The 16,934-nt window shown below is 56.1% G+C and overlaps 7 protein-coding genes across 7 annotated transcripts in view; 2 read left to right on the top strand and 5 right to left on the bottom strand.

Annotated features, from left to right (window-relative positions):
* Positions 1-418: 418 nt before the first annotated feature.
* VDAG_05700 (uncharacterized protein) lies at positions 419-958 on the bottom strand (the record flags this gene model as incomplete). The annotated part of the gene is made up of 1 exon (XM_009655097.1): positions 419-958. The coding sequence occupies one exon, from the start codon at positions 956-958 to the stop codon at positions 419-421; it is 540 nt and encodes a 179-aa protein (XP_009653392.1).
* Positions 959-2,635: 1,677 nt separating this feature from the next.
* On the top strand, positions 2,636-2,761 carry VDAG_05699 (uncharacterized protein; the record flags this gene model as incomplete). The annotated part of the gene is made up of 1 exon (XM_009655096.1): positions 2,636-2,761. One exon carries the CDS (start codon positions 2,636-2,638, stop codon positions 2,759-2,761), a length of 126 nt encoding a protein of 41 aa, XP_009653391.1.
* A 696-nt stretch (positions 2,762-3,457) lies between these two features.
* VDAG_05698 (60S ribosomal protein L32) lies at positions 3,458-4,660 on the bottom strand. The gene is made up of 5 exons (XM_009655095.1): positions 4,631-4,660; positions 4,525-4,564; positions 4,266-4,390; positions 4,043-4,164; positions 3,458-3,943 (listed from the first exon to the last, which is right to left on the bottom strand). The coding sequence occupies exons 2-5, from the start codon at positions 4,562-4,564 to the stop codon at positions 3,835-3,837; spliced, it is 396 nt and encodes a 131-aa protein (XP_009653390.1). The 5' UTR covers positions 4,631-4,660; the 3' UTR covers positions 3,458-3,834.
* Positions 4,661-5,242: 582 nt separating this feature from the next.
* On the bottom strand, positions 5,243-6,674 carry VDAG_05697 (mitochondrial protein import protein MAS5; the record flags this gene model as incomplete). The annotated part of the gene is made up of 4 exons (XM_009655094.1): positions 5,243-5,329; positions 5,384-6,469; positions 6,529-6,587; positions 6,641-6,674. 4 exons carry the CDS (start codon positions 6,672-6,674, stop codon positions 5,243-5,245), a joined length of 1,266 nt encoding a protein of 421 aa, XP_009653389.1.
* A 571-nt stretch (positions 6,675-7,245) lies between these two features.
* VDAG_05696 (glutamyl-tRNA synthetase) lies at positions 7,246-9,220 on the top strand (the record flags this gene model as incomplete). The annotated part of the gene is made up of 6 exons (XM_009655093.1): positions 7,246-7,273; positions 7,362-7,576; positions 7,630-7,740; positions 7,791-8,174; positions 8,225-8,500; positions 8,579-9,220. 6 exons carry the CDS (start codon positions 7,246-7,248, stop codon positions 9,218-9,220), a joined length of 1,656 nt encoding a protein of 551 aa, XP_009653388.1.
* A 645-nt stretch (positions 9,221-9,865) lies between these two features.
* Positions 9,866-11,832, bottom strand: VDAG_05695 (neutrophil cytosol factor 2; the record flags this gene model as incomplete). Its single annotated transcript, XM_009655092.1, has 5 exons — positions 9,866-9,886; positions 9,943-10,860; positions 10,919-11,080; positions 11,131-11,466; positions 11,818-11,832. 5 exons carry the CDS (start codon positions 11,830-11,832, stop codon positions 9,866-9,868), a joined length of 1,452 nt encoding a protein of 483 aa, XP_009653387.1.
* Positions 11,833-16,614: 4,782 nt separating this feature from the next.
* VDAG_05694 (superoxide dismutase 1 copper chaperone) overlaps positions 16,615-16,934 on the bottom strand; it is a gene marked incomplete at both ends in the record, with an annotated part of 1,054 nt that continues 734 nt past the window's right edge. The window contains one exon of the mRNA XM_009655091.1: positions 16,615-16,844. Within this exon, the coding sequence (XP_009653386.1) occupies positions 16,615-16,844 (230 nt within the window). The remainder of the gene's footprint in view (positions 16,845-16,934) is intronic.

The raw sequence follows: 16,934 nt of genomic DNA, 5'->3' as shown, positions 1-16,934 counted from the left end.
GCTGGCGATGCATATGCCGTTGTGGAACTACTTTCACCCAAGTGACAACAGGTAGATCTAGGGAGTGTGGTATTTCAGTCATTTTCAAATCAACGGTTCAAAGATGGGATGAGTATTGGTTGAATATCATTATCGGATTCAATAAGGTAACGCGTCTCAAAGTAAGTCAATTCTTCGAGACATTCGCGAAGGCCAATAGAGCCGGCCACATTTTTATGCGAATTCAGGGTGCACAAACATGGCAACGCCGGAACGGCATCATGATTCTCATGCAGCAATCGACAAACCATACATGACGACCACCAAACATAACCCCAAAGCACAAATGTGAATTAAAAATATCATAAATAGCACGTTACGATGATCCGCAGTCCGCCTCCCAAAACGCCCTGTAAACATGTATCTCTCTCCCCCTCCCTCAGTACATCGGCCTCGCCCCCCTCGAAGTCATCGGCCTCCTGAAGCCGAACGCAGGCCCCATCTTCCTGGCGACGGGCGTCTCCGGCCTCCTCTCACGCAGCCAGCTCGCCGTCTCCATCTCCTTGATGTGGCTAAAGTCGAGCTCGAGGACGTACTTGCCCGGCGGCGCCCGGACGCTGCCCTGGGCGTCGCGCGGCTGCGGGACGTCGGGCGCCTCGACGGACGCGGCGTCCTTGAACTCTTCGTCAATCTCCTCCTCGACGCCGCCGTGGTCCTGCAGGAGACGCTGCTCGCGGCGGTCGGCGCGGCGGTCGCGGAAGGTGCCCCATCTGCGGCGCAGGGAGACGAAGGGGCGGGCGAGGGCGCAGCGGAGGCGGGAGGTTGGCTTGCGGGTTGCCGTTTTGGACAGGACGAGCTCTTCCTGGTCGTTGGTGACTGTGATTGTCGGGGTGGTTGGTTTTGAGCGGCGGGTCATGAAGAGGCCGATGCAGGGGATGGCTCGCTTGGCGGCGCGGGGTTTCTGCTGAGTAGGATTCATTGTGAGATCTGGTGATTTGCCTCGTTGAAGGTTGCTGCCGTTTTATGATAGTATCGAAGAACAAGAAATAACAGATATGCCTGGGTTATCTTTGGTTCTGTTGACTCCGGACAAGGAACGGCGCGACACTGCTACTTGTAGGCGTAGATGAAGACTCAGTCCATCCCGGTAAGCGATCCAGACTTGACTTATAAGTCAAAAAGCAAAGTGCGACAGCATGAGGCGAGGCATCAATCAGATCATCTGGCAACCGGGGAGACGGCATTCGCATTCCATCACTCCCTTGGGTGGAGGGTTTGGCGGGGTAACCTCCCAGACGTCCGATATGGAATGCGGCAAGACAGCCGCGGTGGATCATGAAAACGATATCGCCAGTTTGCTCGGGATGGCACCTCGAAGCTCAAGGCGCTGGCCTGGTTGCATTCTGCGAAAAGCAAAAAGCAAAAAAAGGATACCAAAATTCATGCGTGGGCTGGCACACCAGGTCACATCGCAAGAGACGTTCTACAAGACAGATGGCGGTGTCGTCTGTATATGAAGACGCTCACGAGGGTTGCTGCGCAGGCTCAACCAAAACTATGAGACAATGGGTCAGGATCGCCGAATTTCGGCTCGCGGATAGGTCACCGTTCCAGCGACCGTCCCTTCGAACCGTCTGCCTCACTGGAGATGGGCAGCGACCAGGCACATACCCGAGTCCGCCCGCAGCATTGCAAGACAGTGATGCAGCACATTTTCGGTGCTTTCTCGCTGCTGGCACGAACACGCATTGATCGACGGTCTGTTGTCGATCTCCGCAGAGAAGCTCCTGGGGCTAATGTACTGGGCCGTCACCAAAGAGGAACCCTTGTCGATTCGAAGGGCCAAGAAAAAAGCAGGATTCGGGTTGGGGCGTTTTGGATTGGATTGAAGCTTCTTGTCCTGCCTATCTGACCCCAAGTGCAGGCGGTTGGGTGTCCCCCCACCCGACTTGCTCTGCCTCGAGGGCCACCTGTTCTCGCTGTCGGCGGTGAACGATCAAATAGCGATACTCCATGGGGAGGGCGGTCTTTGTCGATGATTCGGCGAGCCTGTTTGTTGGCGTCCAGCTGGAGAGAGGGAGGGGTCCCTGATCGGGAGATCGAGACCAGATCAAACTGGTGATCGTGGCAGCCATCGCCACAAAGGCCTCCCGCTAAGTTCGCTTGCACAACAAGCATAAACATTAGCTCAAAAATAATCCGAACGAGATGGCAGAGCTGGTGGTGTCGAGTGGCTGGCGTCTTCGTCACCGTTGGGCCATTAACGTGGTTGGGATGCTGCCATTGACCAAGACCCAATTTGCACAGCCGCACAGCCCCGGCCACGCCACATTAGATCTACGTCACCGCGCACCTTCCCAACCTGTTGTACACGATCCTTGGCAGCGGTTACAGAGAGAGTAGAGGGAAGGATGGACGTCAGAACGTTAAGCATGATCAACATGGTGTGACGCGACTGCTTTGGGGGGATGGGACATTTCTTTAAAAAGGCAACGAACCTACGACCACGTTCGAGATTGTCCCCATTCAAGCCAAGTCCTCTACAAAGCTTAACTGTGCCTTTATTCTATCCACATTAAGTACGCAACGTCGCGAACCTCCTTACCCCAAGCGGTACACTAACCTTGCTACAGACACCTACCAACCCATCCTCAACATGCCCTTCTTCTACAACAAGTCCGTCGGCGGCCGTCGCTTCGGTACCAGCATCCAGGCCGACCGTCACGGTGTGCGTCGCGGCCCCTGGCGCTTCCGCATCGGTCGCTTCAACTGCTTCAAATAGAGACCGTTGCGCAGAAGCCACGGCGTCAGCGTCTCCTTGAGGTAGACCTATCGCCAGGTCCCTCGCACCCTTCAAACCACCAAGCAACCTAATTACTTTTACGACACGAGAATCCTTGCATCAAGGGTTATGATTTTGGCGGTGGGGAAATTGATACCCACGATACTATGGTCTGAGCATGGAGTTTGGCATTGCGGAGGCAGTCTATGCGTTGCTGCCTCTATCATGGTTGTTAATGGCGATTTCGAGAGATGCCGACTCGTCATGAATAGCTTAATACAGTTCTTACCAATGCACGACTCGTTCCTTGGTGATGTAACATGAACTGGGACGACGCAAGAAATAACGAACGCGAATTAAAGCACAAAGCGAAGGTGAGCGAGGTGTACTTAGCAAAATAACAGAATAATTGTCCGTTTGGTGAAGAGAAAACTAGCGATTACAGCTACAGCAATGCGATTCAGAGTTGTAGACAACGATATACGGACCTCGATCTCCACAGGGCAAGAGGAGTCGCGGTGAGTGATGCGCCTTGCCGAAGCATCTATCTTCCTTGAGACAAAAATTGGGTTGTACCACGGGAGAGCAGGTACATCTCAGAGTGTAGTCAAGGGTGAGGAGGGGGAATGGGAAAAGAAGGCCATGCCTTTCGGCAAACAGAGCTGGGACACGTCGTCAGTAGGGGACGGCACATGGATTTGACTGAATTTGTTAGCCAACGCAGAAAGCGCCGCGATGGTGGAAGAGTCGACCGTGGCAAGTGGGGAGCGCAGCAGCGAGTAGCTGCCATTGTCGGCGAAAGGGGGAGCTTCCCACTGCTGGTCGACTCATGGGACACACCAAGTCTGGAGATCCCTCTAAAGTGCACAGATACACATCCGTCATGCCAGTCGCGGTGGAGGGACAGAGAGAGCCGAAGACTCGCGAAAAAGGGAATTCCGTTTGTTCCGATGCATGCCCAGTTCCAGGATATGAGAGAGAACAGAGCCATCCGCAATCGACCAAAATCACTCCTGTCCCAAGTGTCATCATGCCAGCCCCTTCCATCATTCGTCGTCCTTTTGTCGCTGCATTTACACCTCGGTCGTGACCTTGGCCTTGGGGTTGGTGACCTTGACGCCGAGTTGCTTGGCGCGGGAGATGATGTCGATGCGCTTCCTGGAGGAGACGCCGTGCGCGATCCTGCGGGGTTTTTTTGTTAGTGCTTCTGCGTCGACTTTGGGATGGTGGGGAGGAATCCGAATTTTCGTCGTCGGAAATTGGAGTCCGGTGTGGACGTACTCAGCGGCGAAGGTGCGGTTGTGCATGAGGAGGAGCTCAACGTCGGAAACGTTGTTGACGAGGAATGCCTTGTGGCCGGAGGGCATCATGTACTTGGTCTTCTTGTTGGAGCCATAGCCGATCTGTCGTTCGAACTCTGCGTTAGTGGGCTTTCCTCTCGCAAGACCTCCCAGCCAGAGCCTTTCTCGTCTCTTTCCGGGCCGTCGTCGTGATGGAAACGTACCGAGGGCATGGGCGCGGTACCACGGAACCGACGGCGAACGCGGTTGTCGATACCCTTGGGCTTGAGCCAAGAGGGGTCGACACGCATGAAGCGGTCGCTCTGGTGGCGCTCGAAGCGCTTGGTGCCTGTTCCAACAATCCGTCAACAAGAGTCCTTCAACAGAGTCGTCCTCCATCGTCGACAATATCATCCGTTTGTGGCCGTCGTTTCGTCTCGGTCGGGGTGGGGGTTCAAGGCCGATCGGCAAGGAGGAACCTACGCTTCTTCACGATGGGAACATGCTTCTTAGCGGCGACCATCTTGTTGAGAATGTCAGTACGATCGTCGAGTGTGTGACTGTTGTTGTCGTGGGTGTCGTATCGTACCTTGACGGCAGTTTTCCCTGGGAGTTAGTTGACGTCGGAGTTCGTGGAGGCTGCAAGTGGGATTCAATGTCAAAAAGTTTTCCTCGTTCGCCTGGGTAATGTGTGTGGGCCGGGGTCCGATGGTTTGAGCCTGCCCTAGAGATGGCGCACGTGATGAGACGGAGATCCTAGCGTGACCCATACCAATGAGTCAGCAGCAGGAGCAGAATTGTGTGCTCTACAAATGTGGGCATCGGTGTTCGAGACCCACATTCCTATAGTGGGTCCGTAGACCTTGATGGGTGTTATTAGTCGTGCTGAGTGATAGGATCAGTCCCAGATACAAGACGACGGACGATCCCTGCCGCCTGGTGATATTCGGGATGAAGCTACCATGTCAATTGGCAACGTATGCCATCTACGTCGGAGGCTTTCGACAGTCAACACAGATGCGACAATGACACAAAGCACGCTCAATATCAACAAGGCTTGCCATCCATATCTCATGATATATCTATCCGCGCCAATGTCCCTTCGTAATCATCATCAAGCTCCGAAGGCCCTTCCTTCTAGCTCTCCCGTTTTCTATGGCCATACCTCTATCCATCATGAATGTCCAGCTTTCTCCATCATTTACTGCTGCTGGCACTGCGGTTGGCCTTCGTCTTCGTCAACATCCTCCCACTGTCCGCCGCCGCCGCCACCGTGACGAGCGCCCATCTAGTTGATCTTGATCAGTAATGTTCCAACGTCACAAAAGAGGGTTCAGCTTACCTCTGCCAAGTCCGCGTCAGACTCATAGTCAACATCGTCAACCTCCTCGGCCTTGATGGGCTCGGGAGCAGGAGGCAGCAGTTTTGCCAGAGCCTCGTGCTCCTTGTCGTCCTTCAGCCAGTCGTTCTCGGGGAATTCAACGTTGGCGATAAGGTAGAGATCACCCTTCAGCTCGCCCTTCTTCATCGGCATGCCCTCGCCGGGCACCTTCAGCACGTCGCCAGGGCGGATGATCTTGCCGCGAGGCCTGTCGATGTGGATGCCACGGCCGTCGAGGTGCGTCAGCACAACACGGGAGAACCCACCCAGCGCCTCGCCCAGCGTAATGTTGAGCTCCGCAGACAAATCGTGCCCCTCGCGCGTGAAGACGTCGTGAGGCTCCTCGGTCAACTCGAAAACAATATCGCCAGGCGTCTGGTCCGGCAGCTGGTCGGCCTCGCCCTCGATGACGATCCTCTCGCCGTTCATGGAGCCGCGCGGGATGTAAATCTCAAGCACCTTCTTCTCGGACGTCGTGCGCTTGCCCTTGCACTTCTTGCAGCGGTCCTTCTCCTTGATCTGGTTGCCGGAGCCCTCGCAGCGGTCGCAGACGACAGTGGCGCGGCGCACCATGCCGGGACCGATTTGCTGGAACGCCTCGGACATGCCGGCGCCCTGGCACTTTTCGCACTTTGTGGGCTTGACGCTCGGCTTGGCGCCAGAGCCCTTGCAGGTGCCGCAGACGATCTGCTTGTCGGCGGAGAACTTGACAGTCTTGCCCTTGTAGAGCTCCTCCAGAGACACCCTGTATTCCTGCTCTTCGTCGGGACCGCGGCGCGGCCTCTGGGGACCGCCGCCGGGGCCTCCAGGGCCGCCAGGACCGCCCATGCCGAAGCCGAACATCTGGGACAGGATGTCGTTGAGGTCGACCTCCGGGCCGCCGGGGCCACCGCGTCCGTCGAAGGCGGCCATGCCGTGGGTGTCGTACATGTGGCGCTTCTCCTCATCGCGGAGGATCTCGTAGGCTTGCGTGACGGACTTGAACTTTGCTTCGGACTCTTCGCGGATGTCTTCGGAGACCTTGTCAGGGTGGTGTTGCAGAGCGGCCTGTTTTCATGTTTGTTAGATTGTCTTCTCCCTCCATGTGATGTTGTTCCGTTGCTGACCTTGCGGTACGCCTTCTTGATCTGGTCGGGTGTCGCAGTCTTATCGACACCGAGGAGACCTGGATAAGCGTCAGAGATGATCCACCACATTTTCTGCCATGGTGAAACGTACCGTAGAGGTCAAGATCTTCTTCTCCAGAGTCCATGGTGAATGATCTGGCTTGTCAAAGAACTGGAAAAGACCCGTGCCACCTGGTATTTTTTGGAACGAAAATACACTCCCAAAATTGCAGATCTAGCCAGGCGTTGCAAGTTCGATGGTGGAGTCGCTAGGAAAACTTTTGGAGTTGACGGTTGGCGGGCCTGGCGGCGGGGTGCTATGGACTTCAGTAGGTCGATCCAGGACCTGTTCGCACACCCCACCTAGGCACCTAGCACCTTACCTCACCTCGCTCAGTAGTGGATTCGGGCTGGGGGCGGCAGCGGTTTGCGACACCGTTCTGCTGCCTCGCCTTATCTGAGACAAGGTGAGAGGAGGGGGTGGATCACGTGACGTAAATCAACCCACATTAGCTATCCCTTGGCACTCCCATTATAGGAGTTAGAACTTAGCGAAAACAACCACACTACTATCACCCCCAAATGTACCGTTATCACTACGCTCAACAAAGGCTTCCTCCGATAAGAGCAGCCACGTGTGGCTGGAGAGGCTAAAATTCCCATGTTCGCCCTGACGCGATGCAATCTGACTTGTTCGTGAGGACCATTTCTTCCACCATGACCATCTGCAATGTCGTCTGCAGCAGTCAGTCCCTTTAGGAGGTTGAGCTACCGCTCATCGACGTACGTTTGCAGGAGTTGCAAGACACAATGGGTCCGACAACACTCAACAGCTCCCAAGGGAGGACTGAAGACTCTCAGGAGCAAGCTTCAACCCAAAGGCAGCAACATACTGCATGAGCTGCCAAAGACGCCTGCAAGGACACGGTTCGCCCCTTCGCCAACGGGCTATCTCCATCTCGGGTCGTTGAGGACAGCTCTATACAACTGGCTGTTAGCTCGAGCAACGGGAGGGCAATTTCTCATTCGAGTTGAAGACACAGATCAGGTTGGTTCTGGGCATGTTCCGGTATGACCAGTCGTCATGCTAATCAGGACTAGACAAGGCTTGTCGAAGACGCTCTCCCCCGTCTGTTGAAAGATCTGAAATGGGCTGAGCTGGACTGGGATGAAGGGCCTGACATTGGTGGTCCGTTTGGCCCATACGTACAGGTACGCTAGATGATGGCCGGGGCGTATGATCGCACCCTAACGCGTGGCAGTCTGAACGCCTGCATCACTACACCAAGCACGCGGAGCATCTGATCGAAACTGGACACGCATATCGGTGCTTCTGTACGGCCGAAGAACTGGAGAGGCACAAACAGCAAACCCTTGACGGCGGCAGCCTCGTCAACTATCCCGGCACGTGTCGAAGTGTCCCACCAGACCAAGCAGCTCGGCGTGCTGCCAACGGAGAATCTCATGTTGTTCGCTTCAGGAGCGAGGGGCGTCCATCATTTACGGATGTCGTGTACGGACGATATCAGAAGAATGAAGACGAGAGCGATTTCATACTGATGAAGACTGACGGCTACCCGACGTACCACTTCGCCAACGTCGTGGACGACCATCTCATGGAGATCACTCACGTAATCCGTGGTGTTGTAAGTCTCGTCGTCACTTCTTATCGAGAGCATCACTGACAAACGTCCAGGAATGGCTCATTTCGACGCCCAAGCACATCGCCCTCTACGACGCATTCAAATGGACCCCCCCGACCTTCGCTCACGCCGGCCTCCTGTGCGGGCCTAACGGCGAGAAGCTCAGCAAACGCAACCGCACCATCGACATCGACATCGGCGCATATCGCGACCAGGGCATCCTCCCCTCAGCCCTGAACAACTGGCTCGCTCTCCTCGGCTGGAGTCCCAGTAAGAATGCCAGCGCCAAGGGCGACGTCTTCCCGTCCATGGACGAGCTCGCGAAGAAGGTAAAGTTTCGCCTACACGCGACCCTCCCTGCCCCTTTCATATCCCATCACCGGAACCTAACTTTGACCCCTTGTCAGTTCTCCCTTAAGTTCACAAAGGGCAACACGCAAACCAACCCGGAGAAGCTTCCCATCCTGCAGCGCGCCCACCTCACTCACCTCCTGCGCACCGCCCCGGCCTCCGACGCTCGCCTCACGACAACGCTCATCGACCCTCTCCTGAAGAGCATCGACGCCATCGAAACCCCCTCCGCCACCCTCGAGAACCCCGTCCCCGCCCTCGCCCCCTCCGCCCCCCTCGCGTCGAAACAGGCCCATCTCCTCTCCCTCCTCAAGACCCTGGCCTCAGACCCCAAGGAGACGGTCATCGACCCGCACTCGCTCCTCGCAAACCACCCTTCCCTCTTCTTCCGCCCGGCCCGCGCGGACGCGGCGGATGGTGCGCTCCGCGAAGCAGCAGCCGCCCTGACCGCGGCGCTGGCGCCCCTGGCGACCCGAGACGGCGAGGGCCGCGACGGCTGGACCCCGGATGCGATCCAAAAGGCCATTGCTGCGCTGCTCGCCGACAAGCCGGTCGAGGAGCGGACGAGGGTCTACGAATGTCTGCGCCTGCTTCTCACGGGCGACGGGACGAGGCCGGCTAAGCCGGCCAAGCTGCAGCTTGCTGTGCTGGGGCCCGAGGAGGCTATGCTGAGGCTTCAAGGGGCCGGCGCTGCTTAGATGGGCTGGGTCGGTGGGCATGAAAGGGGGGTTGTTCGTCGCGTGACTGTCGGCCTATACCTTGTATCATAGTCTGTTCATTATTGTAGAGTATAAGACGTTTTGACGGGAGCACTACCGGTCACGGGTTGCAGGTCATCTCGTGACAATTGATAAACGAGGTCATGATGCCTCGCCCATCCATCACAAAACACTGCGCGTTTCACATCACAGGGGAACACGTCATGGAGCACGCACCTCAAAACCGCGCAATGGACAAAACCGTCTTTCACGACAACAGCACGTACGAGTTATTACGGGTAGCTACCTCCCTCGCACCACACACGCGCGTGCACGCACTCGATGATCGGGGCGAAATCCCTTCACAGTACCACACCTACATCCGAAACACATGACACTTGGTCCAGTCCAGGAACCACCGCTCCGCCCATCCCCCTCCCCTTTCCCCAATTCTATGCTGTTGGATGCAATCCAAAGAAATAGTCAAGAATAGTTCATTGCAATTTTCTTGCGTATGCCATCGAGCCAGCTCTAAGGTGGCTCTTTCTCTCTCCCACTTGCCCTGTGGGGCTTGATTTCATTACGTCGTAAAAGATAATGGTGGTGCGACCAGCCAGCCTCGTGGCGGCGCTGGGTATCGTCCGTCTACAGCTCCTGGATCCAAATCTGCGATGTCGAATTAGTGTCGTACTCATCATTGCTTCGTGAAGACTCAGACATACCTCCATCTTGCCGATCTCCTGCCTTGTCCTCCTCGCAATAGCCTTGGAGCTCATGATGACCATCTCAAGATCATCTTGATCGCCCATAGTGATCATGTCGGCGTTCGGGCCACCGTCATCGTCGCGGACTGTAATCTTGAATCGCCTGCGCAGTCCAAACTTATCACGGATCTTGTCGACCAGGTCGGTGAACTCTATCGCCGTGCCAATCATGATGTACCGCACATCCTCAGCGTGAACCTTAACGCGGACCTTTCGGACATCGGGCCTCCGTGATGCCCCGCGGCCGCCAGAAGATGTCGAGTTGGTGCCCATGCGCCGGGGTGGGTTGTTGGAGACCATTTCAAAGTCGCCCTCGTCGAAGGACCCGTCATCGTAATCAGACCCCTCATCCTCTTCCTCGATATACCGCTGCTGTTGTTGCGGGCGACGAGAAGGGCCCCGGCTGCTGCGACCGCCCTGGTACATATCGTACAACTCGTCGGGATAGGCATCACCTCCTTCCTCGTCGTCCCGCAAGTTGCGGCGCTGCTGGTCACGACGGGAGTAGCCTCGAGCGGGTGTAGAGCTGGCGGAGCGTGTGGCGTTGGTGGGTCGGCGTTCCGGTGGGCTTGATGTCTTCTCGTATCTGTTGTTGCCACCTGAGGTGTCGATGTTGAGCTTTGCGAGTTGAGGTTTCGGCCCGTTACGAACAGACTGGCCTCGAGTCATCTGGCCGCTCGCGTTGCCGTTTCCACTGCCACCGCTGCCGCCGCCACTACCACCGCTTGCCCTGTCATTGTCCGGTGGCGGCGTAGGTGGGAAGACATTGCGATTGTTGTCGGTTGATCGGGACTGGATGCCGGGCTTGATGAGATTCGTAGCGGCATAGGAAATGTTGTCGGCTGGGCGGTCGTCCTTGACGGTTTGTCTTTGTTGCTGTAGGCGGCAGAGTCAGTACGATCAAGGGCAGAATGAACTGTGGGAAATCGCTTACCGTCTTCATCTCCGAACCAGCAAAGCCAGTGAAGGCATTGGCACGGTCAGAGGCGGCCACGAGGCGAGCCTTGCCAAGGTAATCTTTTGTCTTGAGGTTGCGGACCTTGGCTTCATTCGGCCTGTAGACGACGCCGACAGGAATGGAGAAAACCGTATAGCCCTGCCAAAGGTCAGTTCACGACCCTCCATCCAGTCCCGCTGATTGCGTACCTCTGCCTCCTCCTTGATAGCCTCGTCGATGACGTTGTGGTCCTCAACAACCTTCTCCTTTACTGCATATGACAGGTCCTGCATGCCGGCATCCTTTTGTTGGAGATAGATGTAGCAGAGACCGCGGTTGAAGAGAACTTCGCAAGAGTAAAGCTTGAAAAGAAGACCGAGTTGCGCATAATCGATCATTGTGTTGCCTCGGAGATAAAGCAGGGTGTCGTTGAAGTTGGCCAAGGCCTCCTCGAAGTCACCGAGGAGAAAGTTGGAGACGCCTTGTTGGAAGTATGCGACGGCGAGGTATTGGTCGAGTCGAATGGCGCGCTGGTAGCACTCAACCTAAGGGGCCAACGTATTAGCAAGCACGGCCAAAATGGGTGGTGTGGTGGGACGGCACGTACAGCTTTCTCGTGCTCTCCCAAAGTCGCATGGATCACGCCCATATTGAAAAGAATCTTGGATGTGTCGGCAATCTTGTCGAACTCGCCCAATGAGTCGTCGAATTCATTGTTATCATAACGGGCCAAGGCCGTCACCCAGGTTTCGATTTCCTTTTGGGATGGCATGTCAGCGAACTGGTCCTGGATTGAGGGGCACATCCTGCTCGTCCAGTGCTTGCTTCCCTGATGTTCCCCCCACCACCAACAACACAAGCAAGGCTTACTGGCGATCGAATCCGGAGTTACGTACCTGTTTCAACGACATTGTGTTACTGGACCGTGGATAAGAATCCGCGGAAAGTCTGTGATAGAAGCAGCTGTGCAGGCATACGGTCGCTTCTGCGACAAACCGACCGTGGTCGTGAGGTCGAGATGCTGGTGGTCGTGAGAGAGGCGGGAGGAAACGGGCAGGTGGACGACGGGCTGGCGTAAGGTTGGGGCGGGTAGGTTATAGAGGGGCTTTCAGGGCTTATTTAGGTGGCCACTGGTCTAAGCCTCGTGCCGTATCGCTGGCCGTGCACTTAGTCAAGGACCCGATCGGTATGGTCGATGTAGGAAATTTCCCCGCCCCGCGCTTGGGCTGACAACTGGGTAGAAATCGGCTGGGTCTCGTGGTCTGGTCTTGGCAAAAGGAATCGGGCGGCGGCAAAGGCCGTGGTGGGAAATTGCAAGTGCAGCAGTGCTCGATTGAGAGTCAAGAGCGCTGGAAGAAGTGGCTGCTCGAGGGCTCAGACGCGAAAGCCGATGAGACAGCAGCAAGTGGTGGTTCCGAAGAAGTCCCAAGAACAGACAAGTGTCTCGGGTGTATATGGTTGTGCCTTGCAAGGTTACCGGATTGTCCGAAGGTGATATGAAAGAATTATTAGTTGAGTAGAATCCGGGTCGATCGAGAGAATCAGGCGCAGTCCGAAGCGAGATACCAAGACAATAACTGTCGGGGCGGCGCTGTTGTCAAATCGGGTCTAATTAGATGGGCAAAGTTGCTTGGGAAAAGTTGTCACGGACAGTAGCGTCTTGGGGGGGCCGGTCCTGAGCGTGCGTGGTTCGATGGTCTGTCGAGGTGGAGCGCGATGTCAAGAATCGAAATGGAGAGAAGTTGACTGTGCGGCGTGGCCAAGAAAGGTGACGAGAAGAGAGCTCTTGCAGATGAGCTTGCTAAAAATGAGCGTGAATGAATGGATGTTGTGACGAGAAGCCAGCGCCTACGGAAAGGAGGGTACGAAAGAGAATGAGGAATGGAACAACGGAAGTGTTGGGCGGCTCGCGGGCCAGGGGATTGGGTGCTGGGCGTATATCATGCAAGGTCGCTCCGAGAGAGCCCACGGCGACTGATGTTCTGCCGGGCCTTCTCTACGAGAGAAACGTCGAACGCCCTGCGCTTTGGTGCTTGGCTCAGAAAGAAGTGACAGGGGCAGGGGGTCCTCGTTTCTTCTCGACTCTGGACGGAGAGGCAAGAGGGCTGCCAAGAGGGGTCCCCGTCCCGTTGAAGTCTCGTAGCTCGTCTGTGCCAGGGGCTGTCGCGTTCTCCAGCGGGAGTGATCAGTGGGACCATTAATGGCGACACAATTCACTTGTGCAACCCTCTGCGTCAAAGGGGAGGGCCTTGAGCCATAGTCGAGTCTTGACAGGAGTTGATAGCGCGCTTCGATAGATACCGTCTGAAGATCTGTAGTTCTTCTAAGCTTGTGAGCCCTTGCAAGTCTCCTTTCGGCAACCATGTGGCGGAAAGAAACACGCTTTTTCTCGATATGGCTGTCAAATTGACTGTTTCCTGGAGAAATCGAACCACTTTGCACAACTCATCGCCAGATACAGATGAAAGATGTGCTCACCATCGAATGTTGGCAAGCTGCGCGCCACTCCACCACCGCGGGATGGACAGGAGCCTGGCACGAGGGGTCAAGATGACGGGCTCGGATCGGCTCCATCTGGTCCCAGGCCTGCGCGACGCAGGCAAGATCGTGGCTGGTGTCATGGACGGCCGGGGGTGCTGCATCATCAGTGATTGTAAGGACCGTGAGAGCCCAAGGACAACCCCTGGACGAGGGGCGCGGCGAGCCCTGGCCCTGTCGGTTCCCATGCAGAACGCGTTGCAGCAACCGGCCGAACCCCACCGGTTGGCCGTGCGCTGCCGGCGCCTCGGACGCCTATTGCTTCAGGGGCCAAGGGCGCGTAAAAGGAGCTAAGTGTTCGTCACGGCGCGGGCCACCACCAGGTGCGGAGAAAAAGACGTTGACAGGGCAGGCAGCCCAAGGAAGCACTATGCCCTCAGGAGACCGCAGGCCCAAGCGTACGGATTGCTTGTTCACAGCCCGGTGGCTGGCCTTCGCACCAGGTAGATTCAAATGGCTAACTCGCGTACGTACTGTATGTACATACGATTGTGCTCGAGGAAAAGTAAGACTGAGCCCCCGCAAGCGTTGGTCCCGTCAGCTGCTTCAAGACCCGAAAGGCCGGGCCGCATGTCTGGCGTGCTGTCTGTCAATGACGATACGACTGTAAGCGCTGAGGCGTCTGTGTGACCACGATGGTGGCCGGCATCGAGGCGGCGGTCTATCGATAGGATCGGTTACAACGGGCCATGCATGGTGCCTCTAGCCTGTCCACTGATTCGGTAGCTGAAGACAACAATAGGATCAATATCACATCGCCTCTGTTGTTGCCAAAAACAGAACGTCACGATGTGCGCCGGCAATCCCAAGCACAGGATATAGTTGCAAGCCACATGCAAGAGGACCGACGTTGGGAACACAGGCTGTTGTTGGTCGACAGACCCGCTTTCAATCCGCGTGGTTCCTGCATTGGGTCGCTGTTGTGCGAGCCAACTTGAACCAGACGACGGGGACTGAGGACAGGCAGACACAGTAGCGTTGCCTCTTACGGCACACCTTTGCCGCGTGTGGTTGGCTGTCGGTCGGGATGCCCGTCGCGGCATTGGGGATCACGACACCCTGGAAAGTCTGGTACGTGGTGTTTCGGAGGTGGTGAGTTGTCCTCGGCCGTCGTCGGGAGTCCATCATTTTCTTTTCTTCAGACCTTTTCTTCAGACTTTCCGATAAGGAGATAGGGCTACTCCTGACATTGGATCGCGTGTTTGACACTGCACTGCAATTCTGTTGTCGTTGATGTCGAGTCGGAAGGTTGAATTGCAATCAGGGTTCGTGCTCATGGCCCTTGGCCCAGAGACGCCTGCCTGCCCTGACTGACATCTCGGTCTGCGGGGCTGGAATGTGTGGGGATCCTGCCCGATGCTGATGTAAGGGTCGACCCCTGTCGACATGTGCCGTACGGAAGGTGCCATCAAGCACTTACCTTCCTAGGTACCTTCCTAGGTACCTACCTAATCACTGCAATGATCAAAACCCAGAGCATCACAGATCGGGAGAATTCCCAGATCGTCTCTTCATCCCGAGTCGTCCATCCTTGTCAGCAGGACGTCACAGACATCTCGAAACTCAGCCATCCTTCAGCCTGTTTTGCATTTTCTGCCCTGCCGTGTGCAGCCCCGCTCGGAGGGTGCCTCCGAAACAGGGGTCAGTGTTCCGGCTGGAAGCCTTCCAACGCCATGTCGCGGGTGCAATTGACTAATCGAAAAAGTCCCCAACAGCTGGCACATCATTGAGCTGGCGGGTCGCGAGGAGAGAATCTCTTCCTGTTGTACAGCATGACGGGATGAAGCAGTGTTTCTTCTCGGATGCTTTCAGTAAAAGTGGACAGCGGCTTTGCCGAGCGTTGTAAGCCAGGCATATTGACTGGTGATGGACATGGAGACACGTCCTGTCGCATGCATCACCACAAACAGTCTCCAAATCGCCGACGTTGCCAAGACCAAGACGATCATCATACACCGCACCGTGGAATCGGCAGTCCCTGGAGCAACGTCTCTCCCTGGCCGTTACACTAGCCTGGCACTGGTGATAACGGTCTCCAGCTTAAGGTTATCTCGTCTGTTCTCACTACCGGCCTTCGATCCGTGCACTCTCGCAGGCCCCCTTACTAGCCGGCTGTCAAACTGGCGGCGAACGCCACCTATCGCCCGTGACGAGAGCAGAACGCCGGTCCTCAAACCACCAGGCCCGCGGATTGCTGGCTGTGCGGGGGAATGACAGGTTGGCGATGTCCTGGTAGTGCTCTAGGGCTGGCCCCTGGTTTGACACCCTCGTCTCACATTCCTCATCACAATTATGGCGTTCGGGTTATAGATCCCGGCCAGTGATGTATGGGACGAAGCATCCAAGTCGTCATCTTGGGCACACTACCTTGGCAGGGCGGGAATAATTCCAGCTCGTGGTCTCAATAGTGTCAAGTGAAGCACTCAACCTCAGACAAATGTTCCCGCTGGAAGCCACGCTCACCGACATAGAAAAACAAGCGGCGTCCGTCCTCCGCCAGAAATTCTTTCGCCGCACCGAGCTACTCTGTGTTTTCGCAGCGGGCCAGTCTCGGCAGCGTCGATCCCCTGTCTATCCGGACGGAGGAGGGGCTCTTGGCATCTCAGGAGAAAGGGCCCTGTCTAGATCCCAGGGTTTTACTGCTTCAGGTGTATGGAGGAGATCGTGAGCTGGAGATGTCGATCAAGATGCACCGCGAAACAAGAAGTACGGCGTGCCCTATCCGTGGAGGTTCCATTGCCCTTGGGGGTGTTTTCGAAACCAATGCGAGCCAATGCCCTGTGAAGCAAACCCCCGAATCGTTTGGCTTCCGCTGCTCCTTGTTGTTCCCGTCGATCTACAGAATCACCTAGAATAAGATCGTTAGGTGAAGGCCGTTTTCAACCCGAGCATCGAAGCCGAGTTGAATTATACTACGCGGCTGAGCTCAACGTTGTTGAAGTGTGGGTAAGGCTCAGTCAAGGCTTGCGCATCCACTTGTTGGCAGTCTTGGCCTACACATATCAGTCTGGAGGCAGATGCCACCTGCCAAGTGACATGCGACGGCTCTTGGAATAACAGACGAACCATCACCAAGTGCCACCGGATTTATGAGCAATGTCTCCGACAACTGCGTTTAATGCTTGCATTCTATTATGTTCACAACAGAACTAATATCAGAGCATCCCCTTCTTGACTTCATCCTGCCTCTCCTCCCACAACGTCTTGCCCGTGCACGAGCAAACCGTCTTGTCATTATCCCACATGCCGGCGCTCCTCGCAACCACACCAACAAGCGTGTCCGCATCGTTCTTCAACGGCGCGGCAGCGTCATCCTGCTTGGAGACGACCATGGCACGACCGATAATCTCCCAAATCTGGAAAGGGTGGTTCAGGAACGCGCTTGCTTTGCCGTCCTTTGTCGACAGTGAAGCGGCCCAGTTCGCCCTTGGGCGCGCCCCCTTTTCTCGCCCTTCCGTCTCAGATGCCACCGGTG

Source organism: Verticillium dahliae, genomic scaffold (assembly GCF_000150675.1).
Source record: "Verticillium dahliae VdLs.17 supercont1.11 genomic scaffold, whole genome shotgun sequence".
Classification (NCBI taxonomy): Eukaryota; Fungi; Ascomycota; class Sordariomycetes; order Glomerellales; family Plectosphaerellaceae; genus Verticillium; species Verticillium dahliae.
The sequence above is the reverse complement of the archived record's forward strand: the minus strand, read 5'-3'. Positions and strand labels throughout refer to the sequence as shown.